Source organism: Nematolebias whitei, chromosome 14 (assembly GCF_014905685.2).
Source record: "Nematolebias whitei isolate Nwh7 chromosome 14, NemWhi1, whole genome shotgun sequence".
Lineage (NCBI taxonomy): Eukaryota > Metazoa > Chordata > Actinopteri > Cyprinodontiformes > Rivulidae > Nematolebias > Nematolebias whitei.
Window position 1 is genome coordinate 39,602,332 of NC_056511.1, and position 16,982 is coordinate 39,619,313.

At 41.4% G+C, this 16,982-nt stretch overlaps 2 protein-coding genes across 2 annotated transcripts in view; both read right to left on the reverse strand.

Annotated features, from left to right (window-relative positions):
* ltbp3 (latent transforming growth factor beta binding protein 3) overlaps positions 1 to 3,465 on the reverse strand; it is a 68,830-nt gene extending 65,365 nt beyond the window's left edge. Inside the window, exon 1 of the mRNA XM_037687694.1 lies at positions 3,222 to 3,465. Within this exon, the coding sequence (XP_037543622.1) occupies positions 3,222 to 3,465 (244 nt within the window). The remainder of the gene's footprint in view (positions 1 to 3,221) is intronic.
* Positions 3,466 to 14,732: 11,267 nt separating this feature from the next.
* Positions 14,733 to 16,628, reverse strand: si:ch1073-224n8.1 (zinc finger protein 774). Its single transcript, XM_037687695.1, has 2 exons — positions 15,968 to 16,628; positions 14,733 to 15,872 (listed from the first exon to the last, which is right to left on the reverse strand). Exons 1-2 carry the CDS (start codon positions 16,626 to 16,628, stop codon positions 14,908 to 14,910), a joined length of 1,626 nt encoding a protein of 541 aa, XP_037543623.1. The 3' UTR covers positions 14,733 to 14,907.
* Positions 16,629 to 16,982: the final 354 nt, after the last annotated feature.

Here is a 16,982-nt window from a genome sequence, read left to right on the forward strand (position 1 = left end):
GTTGTTTCCAAATTTCATGGCGTCAACAAATCCCAAAAAAGTTGGGAAAAGTCCATTTTTACCACTGTGTGGCATCCCCCCTTCTTCTTACAACACTCAACAGACGTCTGGGGACAGAGGAGACCAGTTTCTCAAGTTTAGAAATAGGAATGCTCTCCCATTCATGTCTAATACAGGCCTCTAACTGTTCAATCGTCTTGGGCCTTCTTTGTCGCACCTTCCTCTTTTTGATGCACCAAATGTTCTCTATAGGTGAAAGATCTGGACTGCAGGCTGGCCATTTCAGTACCCGGATCCTTCTCCTACGTAGCCATGATGTTGTGATTGCTGCAGAATGTGGTCTGGCATTATCGTGTTGAAAAATGCAGGGTCTTCCCTGAAAGAGATGACGTCTAGATGGGAGCATATGTTGTTCTAGAACCTGAACATAGTTCTCTGCATTAATGGTGCCTTTCCAGACATGCAAGCTGCCCATGCCACAAGCGCTCATGCAACCCCATACCATCAGTGATGCAGGCTTCTGAACGGAGCGTTGATAACAACTTGGGCTATCCTTGTCCTCTCTGGTCCGGATGACATGGCGTCCCAGTGTTCCATAAAGAACTTCAAATCGTGACTCATCTGACCACAGAACAGTCTTCCATTTTGCCACACTCCATTTTAAATGACCCCTGGCCCAGTGCAAACGTCTGAGCTTGTGGAGCTTGCTTAGAAATGGCTTCCTCTTTGCACTGTAGAGTTTCAGCTGGCAACGGCGGACGGCACGGTGGATTGTGTTCACTGACAATGCTTTCTGGAAGTATTCCTAAGCCCATTCTGTTATTTCCTTGACAGTGACATTCCTTTTTGAGGTGCAGTGACGTTCAAGGGCCCGGAGATCACGAGCATCCAGTAGAGTTTTACGGCCTTGACCCTTACGCACTGCGATTGTTCCAGATTCTCTGAATCTTTTGATGATGTTATGTACGGTTGATGATGATAACTCAAAAGTCTTTGCTATTTTACGCTGGGTAACACCATTCTGGTATTGTTGCACTATCTTTCTGCGCAACAATGGTGGAATTGGTGATCCTCTTACCATCTTGGCTTCTGAGAGACACTGACACTCTGAGAAGCTCTTTTTATACCCGATCATGTTGTCAATTGACCTAATTAGTGTTAATTGGTCTTCCAGCTGTTCGTTATATGCTCAATTTCCTTTTTCCAGCCACTTATTGCTACTTGTCCCAACTTTTTGGGAATTTGTTGACACTGTGAAATTTTGAATCAACATATTTTTCCTTTAAAATGTTACATTTACTCAGATAAAACTTTTGATCTGTCATCTATGTTATATTACGAATAAAATATTGACATTTGCCATCTCCACATCATTGCATTCAGTTTTTATTCACAATTTGTTTAGTGTCCCAACTTTTTTGGAATCCGGTTTGTAAATGTAAAGCTAGAAAAAACTTGAAAAGACAATTCAAATGAATTTATTAAGAATTATCATCTTTGGTCTATGTCTTTTTTCTAACTAAATTCAGATGGACATTGCAAAGTGTCATGGACTGCTGTGTTCTATGATATTTGTTCATACACCTTTCTTTGTACAAATAATAAAAAATAAGAAGAAACACAAACATATAACAGATGATCTACCTCGCCTTCCGATACAATATTTATCAGTGAGACTTTAAGAGGGTTTTTTTTATTATTTTGGATTTTAGAGTTTTCTCAAGTTTTAACTGTTAAAGCATTTAGTATTCTGTTCACAAGTTTGGTCAGTTTTCAGACCCCAGAGTTGTGATAAAATATGCAAATTATCTATTAAAATGTATGGGAACCTTTGGTTGTGTTACATTGTACAATGTGGCCAAATTTCTCAAAAAAACTACAATTAATTTCCCAATACTCAACAACTGAATTATAGTGCACAACTGTGAAAGCCTAGTCCTCTTTGGAGCTCAGCCATAATTAGGTAGAGACATAATTTAAAGGTTGAAACGGGCCACAGAAAGTTGGACCTCTCATGACTGAAGTGGCATTTTCAGATATTTAATGGTTTTTACACAAGACCAGCTTGTTTTGTGATTTTTCTACAGATGTTTTCAAAAAAGCTTTCACAGAGATGAGCTCTGTCTTGTTTCAAAAGTTTGAAAACAAAATTTTCTTTTTAGTGCACATGTGAATCATGCATGAAATACTTGGCTTTTTGTTTATTTATTTAATTCCCAGTGTGTCTAATGCGGCTATAGACTGACGGTTTCCTCTCATATCACTTCAGTGCATTTACAGGCACTCATTTTATTACCGTTTTTTTTTTTACATTTTATATTTTTGTTGGATGTAACTGGAACCCTGTGTACACAATTTCATTCCACCCCACATACCACATGTGGTGTGTATTACAAATAAAAAACCTTGAATCATTAACGTTTTTACAGCCACTATTATGCATGTGTAATGCATGGCACCATGAGATCCAATACAGTGATAGCTATTTCAAGTATTCAATGTCATTTAGTGAGTTTTATTGACTTTTTTATACAATTGTATTTATAAATCAGTTATATTAGTTTTTTGAATGTTGTGAGAGCAAAAGATCCTCAAGGTGCAATGTTGCTGGATGTCAGAACCGAAAAGCATGAAACATATAGGCAGATATGAACACTGTTTATTGACTATCTGGAAGTATATATCTAAACCGCAATTTATCGCAAAATAGACTGAGCATGCATATTAGTAACTGTAAAAAGGCTGAAAAAAATCCTATTATATTCTAGAAAAATGTTGTTTTCAAACCTAAGATGAGACAGGTCTTTATTTACCATATCGCTTATTTAAATAAAAAAAAAAAAAACGTAGATATAAGAATCCACAAGTTGCCTTCAGAGTGATCTGCTGCTCATAGTTCAAAAATATTTATGCTATGACGCACAGGGGATTGTATAATTGAGACTTACTTTTTAGTCTGCCTTTCTGTCTGCCTTTCTGAGTGCTGTAGGAGAGCGGCATTGGTTACCATGGTGACCGTTCCTTTTAACCAAACACCACTAGCACTGTATATCAAAAAGTGGACTTTATCAACTTTTAAACTATAGCAAAGTCATAGCTTTAGCTGATCGACACCCTGTCTAGTTAGAGCGAGTCCATTTATTGGCGGTGGCGGGGACAGTGTTTATGAGCCACCAGCCCCAGAGGTCAGCGCCTCTCCCCGCTCCGTGTCCGTCACTCACCGACCCTGAAGCCCTGTCCGATGAGCGTGTCGGCCCCCTGGCCGTTCTCCGCGATCAGCGTGGTGTTGTTGCCCTGCTCGCACCGGTCGTGGCACTGTCCGTTCAGGCAGACCCGCTTGCAGATGACCGGAGCGATGACCACCTTGAAGCGCTCGCGCGCAGAGGAGGGCGCGCGCTCCGAGCACCACACGAGCCTGTGGACGCTCAGCCAGACGACAAGCAGATGGGAGATCAGACAGGGCATCCTGGCATCCTTTCACTGCCCTCCGCAGAGATCCGGGGACATTAAATCACACGCTGAGCGGGAGGTGGGGGGAGGCTCGCAGGCGCCTGCTTCGTTACCCCGACGGAAAACTCTGGCGTCCTCCCTCCTGTTTTCACTTCCCTCTCATATCCAAGTGATCCGTCTGAAAAAGCGCCACGTTTCCCATCCTTTATGGAGGCCTGCCGTCGCCCCCGGGCTCAAAAAGAAAAAAGAAGAATTAAAAAAAAAAGTTGCTATAGTTGCTCTCTTTTCTCGTTGCTCTCTTTTCTCTTCCTTCTTCTCCTCGCCTGTTGCTCTGGAGAGACTGTGAGGTTTGGGAGAGAAAGCAGAGGGAGGAGAGGAGAAAGGAAACCGAGCCAATCCACTCTCTCTCTCTCTCTTTGGAGAAACCTCTGCAGGCGGTGCAGGAGCAAAGACTCCCCCCACACTGACCCCCACCCATCCCACCCCCATACAAACCACAGCTGTACAGCTGAGGGTGCCACTAGAAAAATAAAACAGTTTGAACTGAACTTGATACACCTTTGTGGCTGAAAGTTTCTTTTGTGTGAAAATAAATGTGTGGTGGAACTCCGTGCTTTCTCAGGGCGTTTAGGGAACACCAATAAGCTGGTTTCATTTATAGGCTAATGTAATTTGTTTTCATAACTGATGAACCATCCTCACAGCAGAGTTAATTGTGGAGTTCCAACAGGCTGTGTGTTTGGACCACAACCTGTTTTTGTTTGTTCTTGTTTTCTGAATCCTTGACAGTTCAGTTCTCATCTGGTTGGTCACTGACTAATTGTCAACAGGTTGTGGGCTAAAAAAATATTTTTAATACCAAACTTGATTCGCCTTGGTTAATGACTAAAAGTTTATTTTGAGTGAAAATATGTGGTGGACATCAATGTTCATTTAATTCAGTTTGTTTACTCATTCATTCATTCAACCTTTATTTAGACAGATAAATCACATTGAGCCTAGAAGACTAATTTACAAGTGAGATCTGTTTAGACAGACAAAAAAAGTAATGAAACTGGACACAAGTAGGAATTGGAGGCAAAAAATTTCTATCAGACTCTTTCTTGGCTGAGAAGAAAAACGCCAATATAAAAAAAAAACACCTCACACAAACAGCACATAGTGACGTAAACATTCCACAGAGGGGGGAGATGACGAGAGCGGTGAGCAATGTCCATGGACGCTCTCGAGGACACTAAGAGTTCTGATAAAGATGGAATAATCAACCAGTTCTCCCCAATGAAATCCATAAACATTCTTGAGGGATGTCGGGGAATGGCCAAGGACAACACCTATGGGAATCCAACAGTCCTGAAATGATGACACAATGTTTATTCAGCTGGTTTCCTCTGTTTGATCAGTTGGAAATTCCTCAATGGGTGGGGTGGGGTAGGGGGTGGAGCATCAGATTACATTTTCTCCAGGCAAATACAGATAAGGTGGCCTTCAAGGCCAGCCAGGGGAGCCAAATTTAGATAAACACACAGTTGTTTTGGGGACAGGCAGAACTTAATGACATATACCTTGAATCTGTGTTGGTCCAAACGGTTCTGAAATGTCCAAATTACACAGCCACTCCGATGGAAACGTGCCTGAGTAAAATCCCCGAGATCTGATCCATTCTGCCCAAAGCATTTGAGTCTGGGTACTCGAGGCAAGAACCAAGCCTTCATAAAGGCAAGCAGCGTGATCGGGTCCCAATTTGCTGTCGACGACTTCCTTGATTGTAGATAAAACCAGCAACCAGCCAAAACCAAAAAGCAGGAACCAGTTATCGTAAATTCAATTAAATATGTGTCCTTAAAATCCACAAATGGCAGCAGAGATAGACACATCATCAAGTCTTCGAGTCAATGAGATATCCAGCTGCATGCGTGCCAACAGGGCAAATCGGCTCACCTAAAGCTTGTCTTCTCTTCTTTGAAATGTTATCAATTGTGTTGAGGGACCAACTGATCAAATCAAGTCCATAATTATAGTTCGGAAGATACATACAGACAGGCTCAGAAGCAGTTTCACAGACAAGACAGAGCAGCAAAACAAAGCAGAGAGGGAGAGGAGGGTAAAAGCGTCTGACCTCGACAAGAGCAAGTGGTGAAGTGATATATATATATATATATATATATATATATATATATTTACTCTAGGAGGAAAGACAAAAAGACAGAAATAACATGTTAAGAAAGATAATTATAAATACAAACTATTCATTTGTATGTACTGTAACTGTTCATTTGATGAAATGAGGTCCATTTGTTCTCCAGTGGTCTAAGGTTATAGCAGCATAGGATAAGGAATAGGTCAGGAAACCAAGCCTACTAATTAAAGGATTTATCAAAAAGGAAAGTCTTAAGTCCAGTCTTAAAACTGGACAATGTGTCAGCTTCACTGACAGAAACTGGAAGTTGGTTCCACAAGAGAGGAGCCTGAGAACTGAAAGATCTTCCTCCCATTCTGCTTTTGGAAACTCTAGGAACCGCAAGTAAACCTGCAGTCTGAGAGCAAAGTGCTATGTTGGGAATATATGGAACAATAAGATCTCGACTATGAGAAGGAGCTAGGTTGTTGAGAGCTTTGTAGTTAGAAGAAAGATTTTGAATTCCATTCTGGATATGACAGGGAGCCAATGGAGAGAAGCTAAAACTGAAGAGATATGATCGCTCCTCCTAACTCCCATTAAGACTGTGGAAGCAGCATTTTGGATTAACTGAAGACGTTTTAAATAAGTTTTTGGACACCCAGATAACAAACCATTACTATAGTCCAGTCTAGATATGAAAAATGCATGAAACAGCTTTTCTGCATCATTTTTAGATAAGATGTTTCTAATTTTAGCAATATTATTTTGAATATGGGGGTTAAAACACATGCCCTGATCAAAAATAACACCAAGATTTTTAACATTAGAGCTGGAGGCCAGAATAATGCTATCCAAGGAGGACAAAAGACTGAAAATGTTATTCCTAAAATGCTCAGGTCCAAAAACTAAAACTTCAGTCTTGTCTGAGTTTAAAAGCAGAAAACTAAGGGTCATCGTGTTGCATTCAAATACCAGGATTGGGCATATTAGGGAGGCATTTAGAAAATGCCTCTAAGCATGTTTCAGTCATATTGTAGTTTGATTTTGTAAATTAGCAATTATTCTCACACAGCTGAGGTAGTTGTGAAGTTCCATAGAGCTACTATGGTATGTGCTTGGACCACTACTGTTTCTGTTTTATGAAGCCTTGAAGAGTCTAGTCCAGTTATTCTCATCTTGTGGGTCACAGACCTGTTTTCAGGAGGTTGTGGACTAAAAAAAAATTGTAATACAAAACTTGATACCCCTTTTTGACTGACTGAACATGTTTTTGTATAAAATACTTGTAACTGTGGTGACTCAGTTCTGCATTCAAATACATTATCTTACAAGTACTTGGGCATGTCAGGGAGGTGTCTGGAGAATACCTTTAAGCTGGTTTCAGTCATAATGTATGTTTTGTTTTCTTAAATGACGTTTTGTCATCATACAGCAGAGTCATTTGTGGAGTTCCACAGGGCTGTGTGCTTGGACCACTACCTGTTTTTGTTTGTTTCTGTTTTATGAAGACTTAAAGGGGTAATCCATCCAGTTATTCTCATCTTGTGGGTCACAGACCCATTTTCAGGAGGTTGCGGGTTATTAAATAAAAAAAAAATCAGCATTCTGATTATTATGTCAGTCTTACGGTTAATGCTAGAATAAATGTTTGAATCATTTTAATTAAAAAATTCTTTAAATTTTTAAAAAATCTTCAGTTGATCCAAAATGCTGCTGCCAGAGTTTTAATGAGAGCTAGTAGGGAAGATCATATTTCTCTAGTTTTAGCTTTTCTCCATTGGCTCCATGTCAACTTCAAAACAGAACTCAAAATCTTACTTCTAATGTACAAAGTTCTCAACAACCTAAATCCATCTTAAGTTACAGATTTTATTGTTCCATATTTTCCTAACAGAGCACTTTGCACTCAGACTGCAGGTTTACTTGTGGTTCCTAGAGTTTCCAAAAGTAGAATAGGAGGCAGAGCTTTCAGTTATCAGGCTCCTCTCTTGTGGAACCATCTGTTAAAAGGGAGTTTTTCCTTTCCACTGTTACCTTTGTGCTTGTTCAGGATGGCAGACTGTGACAGTGAAGATTCAACGCAATCTGCTGGCTCCCTTAGATCAATAACTTTTACTACCGTAATGGACTTTTATAATGTATATGACTGTTTTTGTTCAGTGCCCTGAGACGACTTCTGTTGGGACTTGGTGCTAAATAAACTGAACTGAATTAAAACATTGTTTGGGATATGCTCAGTGGGTGGGTACACCGATAAAGTTACATATTTCGAGTCTTTCTAAAACTACTTCTCGGTAGTTGGATATTTCACCTGCATGAAATCATGGGTTCATTTGGGATGCATTTACCTGGTAATTGAGTTTAAAACAAAACATTTCCTTGTAGCATTGTCATTTGCATCAATTAAAACAGTGATTTTTAGTGTCTTTTTGCGAATGATTCAATGTGGTGTATGACAGACACATGCAGCATCTTGTGCAATATTTCAGTTTGTTTTGTGATCCCAATAAGAGTCAAATCGACCCTCTGGAAAAAATAATACTGCCCAACTGTCGCATAGATTCCCAGTCATAGGACTTTTCAAAGTTGTTTTAGTGACTTCTTTCTTAGTATTCTGAAGATATTTGGCTTCTCATCGGAGCAGCGTTCTCATTTCAAACTGAAAACTGTGCAAAGGACTCTGCCTCCCTTCCCTCCTGAGGGTCATTACGGTCTTTGTTGACCTGGACCACAAGAGTAAATTATGAGATCGGGGTTTGATTCAAAACTTTATTGCATTTTCTGGAAAACTTTGGATCTTGTCCTCTGTTGATAAATGTTTGCAGCTTTAAAAATCTTGGAACTTTGCATATTTTGAACCGAGAAGATTTTTGAAAAACAAGAAAAGACGTATTTAAATACAACTTTTAGGAATTGCCTGAATCTAATTATTAGACGACAATCACGACTGAAAAACTTTGAAGCGGAGCCTTAAGAACAAACTGTTCAGCCAGAATCTTATTCTGGGTGGCATTAACTTGGCCCTCCTTACTGTGGTGGACCTTGGAGCTATTTCCAACCCTTATATATCCTTTAACACATACACATTAAAGACATAGTTCAGATCTTTTAGAGCGAGGCTCTGTGGAAAGGTTAAGGGCAATTTAAAATCTTCCACGCTGTCAAAGTAGAGTTGAAATCTGGTGATTTCTCTGCTGCATGAAGATTAGCATCGCATGCAAGAACCACCTGAATGAAAACGCTGCAGCCGTGCGCTCTCAGGGAAACACATAAAAGCCAGACAGTAAATGTGACACCACGCTTTAATCAAAGCCCAAGTGGGCTGAGTGATTTGCTCAGCTGTGGCTCTCGGTCAGAAAAAGCCAGCATGCCGATTGATCACGCTGAATCAAAAATGCCCGTGCACTCCAGCGGGAGGTTCACGGGGGTCAGGATCAGAGTGGGACAAAGGGAAATTACCACAAACAGCTGAGTCACTTCCTTTGCAAAAAGAAGTGTTTTCTTTCAGTCGTTGAGGAAACGAGCGGACAGGCCCGCCGAGAGTCCACAGAGCTGCTCTCACATTTTTCTGCCCAATACGCAGAATGTAAACACACCGCAGGTCGCACAACGTCCCCGAGTGTTTGTTGGTGCAACATGATTACTTCCCTTCTGCAATCGGACACCTCGAGTCCCTCCGTGCAGCGCAGGACGATGAGAGGAGCAGGAAAGAGAAAGAAAGCTGAAGGTAAAACCAGCTCTGAGGTGATCAGAGGAATAAACTCTGCACAACAACAAGCTGCGGCAGAACGAGCCGGACACAAACGCACAAATACGATAGAAAGTTTGACACGTTCTAATCGGATTTATTTGAAAATAATCTGCTTGTTCTCGCCTGATCCAAACGAATAATCACAGAAAAGATTACAGATCCAGCATTCCTTGAAGGAATGAGTTTTAACACGAGGTATACGATTGTTTAAAAATGACATCATGCAGCACGGAGGTCTCTCAGAGAAGGTGTTGAGGATGACTCTCAGCTACTACCGCATCACATTTGAGCTCAATATCTGTCAAATCAACAGAGTGATAATTATTTTTGTGTCGATTAGTTGTGTCCAATGATTATGGGAATTTTATCAAAATCTGTTTAGCAGCTCATGAGACAATTTTTGAAAAGGCAAAGGTAACAGGTCAATTAGCGCTCAGATTATGTGTTGGGAATAACTCTCCACTACCACATCAAATGTTCGCTCAGTATTTGTTCAACTGGCGGAGTCAGTGCCGTGTTTGCTAAGGTTGCTCAGCTGTGGCAGACATTTTGAATGGGGTTGACGCCAAAAGTGTCGACGCACATTTAATGATTCCTTTCTGAGTTTCATTAAAAGCCATCATCTGGTCCTCAAGATATTTTGCTAACACTACAAAATACAGGCAAAAACATTATCGCCCCTCGTCTTCAGTGGTAGTCAATAAAAACCTGGCCTAATAATCTTTTTTTGGTTTAAAAACTCACATATAGAAATGTTGTATTTAGTCGTGCTTATTCTATTCAACTCTTCTTTTCTTCTCATTCTTTGCATTTGATGCATTATTGGCTTTACGTTCCGTATTTCATCACTTCAAGTCTTGAAGCACGTTAGTCAGATTTAATGGTCTTTTATGTGCTGCCTAAACAAATTTGACACTGAAATTCCTGAACACTGAAGACTTCGGCTTGATTTTCGGACTCGCAGTAAAAGTGAAGATGTGAGAGAAATTCTTCTTTAAACATTCAAGTCGTCTGAAATAAATCGATCCGTGGATTCTATCGTTTATTCCAGCAATATAAAAGCTGCAGTATTCTGATGGACATGTATCGTCTCCACATAGACGACTAACTGTCCTTTAGCTCCACTGCAGGGATGAAAGTTGTGGTTTTAGGTTAAACATCTCAACAGCTGCAGGACAGCTGGCCATAAAATGTGCTTACATTTGTTTACATCCACACTGCTGTCGGCTGACACGCCTTAAATCACTAATGTAAAGGAACAAAAGACCAGAACTTACACCAGAACTCCTTTGCTCATACTTGATTTATTTAAATTATTAAAACAAACGAAAAAAAACCCTCTTTTAGAACATATTTCAGGTCTAGTAAATAAACTCTCCAAACTGTGCAGGTTAGCAGTAGCAGCCAGATGTTGCTGAGCTAATGTATGTGCGTTGACACGACGCCAAGATGGAAAGGCATCAGCAATGACTTAAGAGAAGTAACTGTCCCAGTCAGGGTTAAAGGACATTTCAAACATCTAAAAATGTTAAATCTGGTCCTCTGGACATTCAAAAAAACAAAAAAAAACATGCTTTTTGAATGTCCAGAGGACCAGATTTAACTTTTTTAGATGTTTCGACCTGGATTATTGAGCATGCATCAGGACGTTTCAAACAATTTGGTGTCCTTCGTTATACAGTGAAAGGTTTTTCACAAGCCGACAATCTTTAAGATCATCAAGTGGACGCCCCTGGAAATTCACCCAAAGGGCAGACCATGCAATGCTCAACCTCAGACCCTATAGCTCCCATGGCAGTGTATTAACGTACAGAGAGCGGGAGACTGAATAAATACGGCTTGTTTGGAAGGGTTGCAGGAGAAGCCTCTTCTTTCTAAAAAGGATGAGGCGGCACGACTTCGGTTTGCAAATATTTTCTTCTAAACGAACTCCAGGACTTCAAGAACAATGTCCTCGGGACAGATGAGACCAAAATACAGATGTTTTGAAGAAACCCAAACTCAGAATATCAGCACACACACCTCATATTAAGTATCAAACACGGGGGTGGAAGGACGGTGGTTTTCTACATACATTGTGCAAAATGGAGTCTCACCAGGCTGCGCCCAGACCAAAAGAACGAGCAAAATGTAAATTATCAGGACAAGAGGAAGAAAAGAGCTTAAATTAAATGGCCACCCACTCCTACAAACTCCTCACAAGACCATTTACTGTGATCAGTCAGGTCATCTGGATGTTTCTTTTGTTTTTGAGATGTTTTGTCCTTCATCCAAAGGACTATCGGTATATCATCCAAAGGACTTCATCAGTTTGAGGAGCCACAACCAAACTCATTCCCACAAGCAGCACACACGCATAGTGAGTCAACCAGTTAGCTGGTGATAAGGTGGTTTCTGGGGCCCGCCCTCTTATTATTGAGATTATATTGGAAGAAATTATTGAGCATGAACTTTCATGTTTTGAACCACTTTGGCTATGGCTGCCTCAGAGGAGTCGGTGGGGGAGAGGGTGGACCCCAGAAACTAGCTCATCACCAGCAAACTGTTTGACCCACTATGTGAGTGTGCTGCCTGTGGGACTGTTTGTTGTGGCTCCTCGGACTGATGAAGTCCTTTGGATGAAGGACGAAATGTCTCAACAAAAATGAAACCATCCAGATGACCTGACTTAACTTTGTTGGATTTTTTACCTGGATTGTTGAGCATGAACTTTGATGTTTACAGCGAGTTGTCTGATGCGGCAGTGGGTGAATGGTCGGGGCAGAACCGGTGCCACGACTTTGGCAGCTCATCTTTACGCAGCACCACCGTCTCATCAGGGAGCCGATCACCGTCCAGCTCTTTGGGTTCCTTCATGCAATCACGTCTCGTTACCTGGACACTATTTATAAACATTACATTCACACACACTAAACTCGATGATAGCACTCGCAACACACGTTGTAAACAAAAGAGTGGGCCAAAGTTCCTCCACAACCACATGCACAAGTCTGTCAGGACTATGAAGAGGTATCACTGCTAAAAATTCATCTAATCATTATTAAATCTTGGAATGTAGTTTTTCTACACACTGTTCCTATTTTATTTGTTAAATTAATATTTCTTTACGGTGGAGTTTGTATTTTTGGACACTTGAGGTTAGATTAGGATATTTCAGAACCTGCTTTAATACCAGATTATTTTTATGATGTCCTGATATGAAAATCTGCACCTGTGCTTATCTTTAACTTTAGTCTTCAGTATTTATTATCACGTTATTTGATTTTTACAAAGCTGCCTTTTTATTTTATGAGCGATGCATCGACTCATAAATCTACGACGGCATAAAGAGGAGAATGTCCGTGTGGCATCAAAATCTTGACGCAAACTTTTCGCTCTTTTAGCTCCAGCTCGCTGAGACAGGATCAGGATGTTTACGAGCTGCATGTCAGACGTAAACCAGTGCAGATTTGATTCTAACGAAAACACTTTGGGGTTTTGGGAACAAACATTCTCATATTGTTTCTCGAACACAGTACTCGACAGTCGCTGTCAAAACTTTCTCCCAACGAGGACATAAAGGTGGAAAACAACTTCTCAGCCGCCATCGCACTTTAAAACTTCACCTACATTAACAGGGAACGAGTACGAACAAGGCTTTTTATTGTAGTAACATGTACAGGAGCTAACAGGATGTGAATATGTACATTTTACTACTAAAAAAGTAACTTAATTTCACATTTGTTACCTTTTTGAGGAGTAACAGCGTTCTTTAACCTGCATGCTGAGGTCTGACTGAAGAAAACTCAAAATAAGTACAATTATTTGGAGCAAGGACAACTCAGGCAAGATGCATTCAGAACATTTTTACACTTTGTGTTGTGTACAACGAGGACACCAGTGAATATAGTACGTGCGTACAGTGAGGTTATTATATTTGTTTACATGTCAAGTTACACAGAAGCTCAAACAGATAACGAAATGAGTTCAGCTTGCCTGTTTGTGTGTATTTACACTGTATTTTAACAAACTCAATCTGAAAAGCATGTTTTTAGGTAAGGACTTTTTTTTTCTACAAAAATGTCCATCCTTAACCCAAATAAAATACCTACATAACTACATTTTATATTTACACAAATATGGATAAAAAGTAATATAAAAACAAAAAATTAGCAAATATGTGAATGTATGTGGAAAACTAGTTTGTTGATGTAATTTGTTTTAAAAAAAAGTATTTATTTCATCAGACCTAAAATAAAAACAGGAATGTTAATGCACGGTCTGAAAATACACAATAAAATGTGCTCGGGTACCATCGGAGAACAATAAATCTGAAAAATACTTTGGTAAAAGCAGAAAAAAAATGGATATTTTTAAACAATTCATGTAATATTATGAGTATGGAGGTGGAAAGATTAAAAACAAAAAACGGTAAATGAGGTCAAGACGTTAACTGGAGTTAAAGAGGAGCTCGGGCTTCACAGAAAGAAAACGGAGCTAAACGTGTTTTAAAGCGATTCTGTAATTATTTCTCATTTTAGATCCGATTCAATTTGAAAACAGCTGAAGCTACGTTTGCAAACGCATTTTTAAATTTATAGCATCCATAAATTTAAATTTAAGGATCAGATTTTAGCAATCAACTAGAGTTCATCTTATTTTATATTTGAAGGTTTAAAAACAAAAGCTACATTAAAAACAAGTTTGGATCAAAAGATTCACGGCATAACAAATAAAAATTTTAATTTACTATAATAAAGCTGGATCTCATCCTTTAGCTCAAATAATCATGTCCAGACGTTTGATACGACACGAGTGGTGAAATATAAAAGTTAAACCCGATAAAAGAACAAGTGACTAAAAAAGGCGTTTTTAGAAACAATTATTACTTTATTATTATTATTAATAATTACGTGCTCGAGTCCAGAAGGTTCCTGTAGGTTTGGCACATTCTGTTTGGATATTTAATTAAACAATGAAAAAAATTAATGAACACAATAAAATTAACTTTTTAAATTATTATTAATATAATAAAGGCAGAACAAGCTGCAAATTGAAACAATGTACATTTGTAATTTTATAACAACTCTAGTAAAAATATTGCTTTTGTAGAAATAAGCCTGATAAAACTGAAAAAAAAAAACAAAAAAAAAAACAGTTGAGTTGTCCTATTTCATCTTAAAAAATAACTTTTAATAGTAAAAATGTTGAGAAAACGGTTTTAAAATGAGGTTTTAAACATAAATCAGAGTGAAATAAGTCCGGTAAGTGAATGTGGTTAGTTTCTCTCTGTGAAGCGTGAGCCAGTCTGAACCAGGAAGTCCTGGTTCTGTCACAGACCCACTTCAGGAACGGTCAAACAGCAGCTGTGGCTCTGGTTTTGTTTGAGTCTTAAAGTCACTTGTGTGTGATCCTAATTTCCAATCTTTTTTTATTTGTTTTATGAAAAAGTGGCCAAAAGAACAACCCGGGCACTGCTGCTTTAGATGCACTGAAATGTGCAGAGATCATTTGATGCTTTTCTATTTAAAATAAAAGCACAGAACAAAGATGAAAACATTTTCACCGTTTTTAACACGAAGGCAACAGTTTCCGTTTGTAACCAGGTTTACACACAGTCCACAGCCGAGCCGTCCTCCTCCTCAGCCCCCCACTCCCCAAACCTCATCTGAGGAGAGGGAGCCGCGGGGTGGAGGTTGTTCATGTCGTCCAGGGCGTCCGGGTCCGTGTCTTCACTGGGGCCCATTCCCAAGTGACCGCCTTCCTCGCGGTGCGTGCGGACGTGCTTCCTGAGCGCCGCGGGCTCCTTGAAGGTGCGGTTGCAGAAGGGACAGCAGCACGGCCGCTCCCCGGTGTGGATGAGCTGGTGGTGCTTCAGGTGCTGCAGGCGGCTCAGGCGCTTCCCGCAGATGGCGCACACGTACGGCTTCTCGCCCGTGTGCGTGCGGCGATGCTTGCGCAAACCGTCCAGGTGGCGGAAGCAGTTCCCGCACTCGGAGCAAGAGTACGGCTTCTCACCCGTGTGGATGCGCAGATGGGTTTTGAGCGCCCCCGACTCGCGGAAGCGGCGGCCGCAGACTCCACAGGGGTACGGCTTCTCGCCCGTGTGGATGCGGATGTGCTTCTTCAGGCTGGAGATCAGACGGAAGGTCTTTCCGCACTCCAGGCAGTGGTGGGGGCGATCTGCGGAGGACTCCCCTGCCAGGTCAGGAGCAGAAGGCCCCGCAGAGTCCTCTGCTCTGCCTGGTGAAACACCTTCTCCCCTGCCCGCTCCTGAAGACCTGAGCAAAGGTTTCTGTCCGTCGAGTCCACCTTGCTGCAAGGCACCGCTACATTCACGCACCGGTCTCTGGTGTCGCAGGGAGTGAGTGAAAGAGCGCTGGGAGCCGCCTTCATCTCCAACTTGACCATAACCGATGTCCCCAACAGTGAGAGATGATCCTTCTCCGTCTTGACTGTCGGTATGCAAGCCTGGGTCCTTCCTGCTGGGCTGAGCAGAGCCAGAAACTAGTCCCTGCTCCTCCTTAATCTCAAATCTGGGAGCTCCCCCTGGTCCCTGAGGCTGCCTGTCATCTTCAGAACACAGAAGTGGTAAGCAGAGGCAGAAATGTGGTAAAACACGAACACCATAGGTTACTTACAGACGTTTTTTTTTTTCATATATTTACCTGGTCTGCTGGAATCTGAGCACATATGAGACGTGTTGGATCCAAACGAGTCCAGAGCGTGGTTGGTTACAGAACCATCCGGCTGGATCGAAAGCTGGCACATTTTGTAATCTTCTCGTGGTTCAAACCCATGAATAGAGTCCTCCACGGAGCCACCGAGACCCAAGTCCACCCCAGCTCTGTTCACACTCCTGGGGTTCTGGTGATCCTGGTCCAGGCCTGCAGTCATTGAAGCCATGGAGGACAGTGAAGGCGCGAACACGGACTGGTTGATGGCCTGGGGTCCTGAGTAGGTCACCTGCAGCTGGTCTATGAGCTTCTGGGCACTGCACAGACACTCCTGCAGAGTCTTCAGCTCCCTCTCGGACACCTCCAGCCGCACCTTGAGCCTCTGGTTCTCCTGCTCCTTGTGCAGCAGCTCCTGCTGGGTCTCGTTCAGCACCAGGACCACCTCACCAAGCAGGGTGTCCACAGCAGCGGACATGGCAGTCTGAATGGTCGGAGCCAGACGGGATTTGAGTGACGTCACGGTCATGCTGCCCTGGGCTTTGCGATCATAGCAGGACTCGATCCTGTCGGGGTTGTTAATACTTTGTTTCCGGTTGTGGACCGGAGACGAATCCATGCTAGCTGCCGTGTAGCCGGTCCTCCTGGAAGCCATTACTGAGGATTCAGACGTTTTAATAAAGTTTAATCCGTTAATTTACACTGCACAGGTTGCCTAGCTGCGGTGGGTCAATTTATTTATTAATTGCATCAGCTTCATTAGCTGTTTACCTGACGCTGCTTCCGATAAAAACAGCTCAGCCTCCGCTCGCTAACATTAGCCTGAAAATATTTCTAATAAATTGAGCCGCTGAGAGGCCTTCAGCTGAAAAAAAACACGGTCTGAAGATAAATGTATCCAAAAGTCTATGAAAGCGCTAATAAAGTTCGCATTTATCCCAAAAAGACTTGAATACCACGGCCCATAACAAAGACTTACTCATTTCCAGAGCTGCTGTGGCCTGTCGCG

What these genes read in the sequence shown, in the direction of transcription:
- si:ch1073-224n8.1 (XM_037687695.1), bottom strand. Translation starts at nt 16,628, where the DNA reads ATGGCTTCCAGGAGGACCGGCTACACGGCAGCTAGCATGGATTCGTCT. An exon ending in CTCAGATTCCAGCAGACCAG is followed by an intron (nt 15,873 to 15,967) that starts GTAAATATATGA and finishes TGTGTTCTGAAG; the next exon opens with ATGACAGGCAGCCTCAGGGA.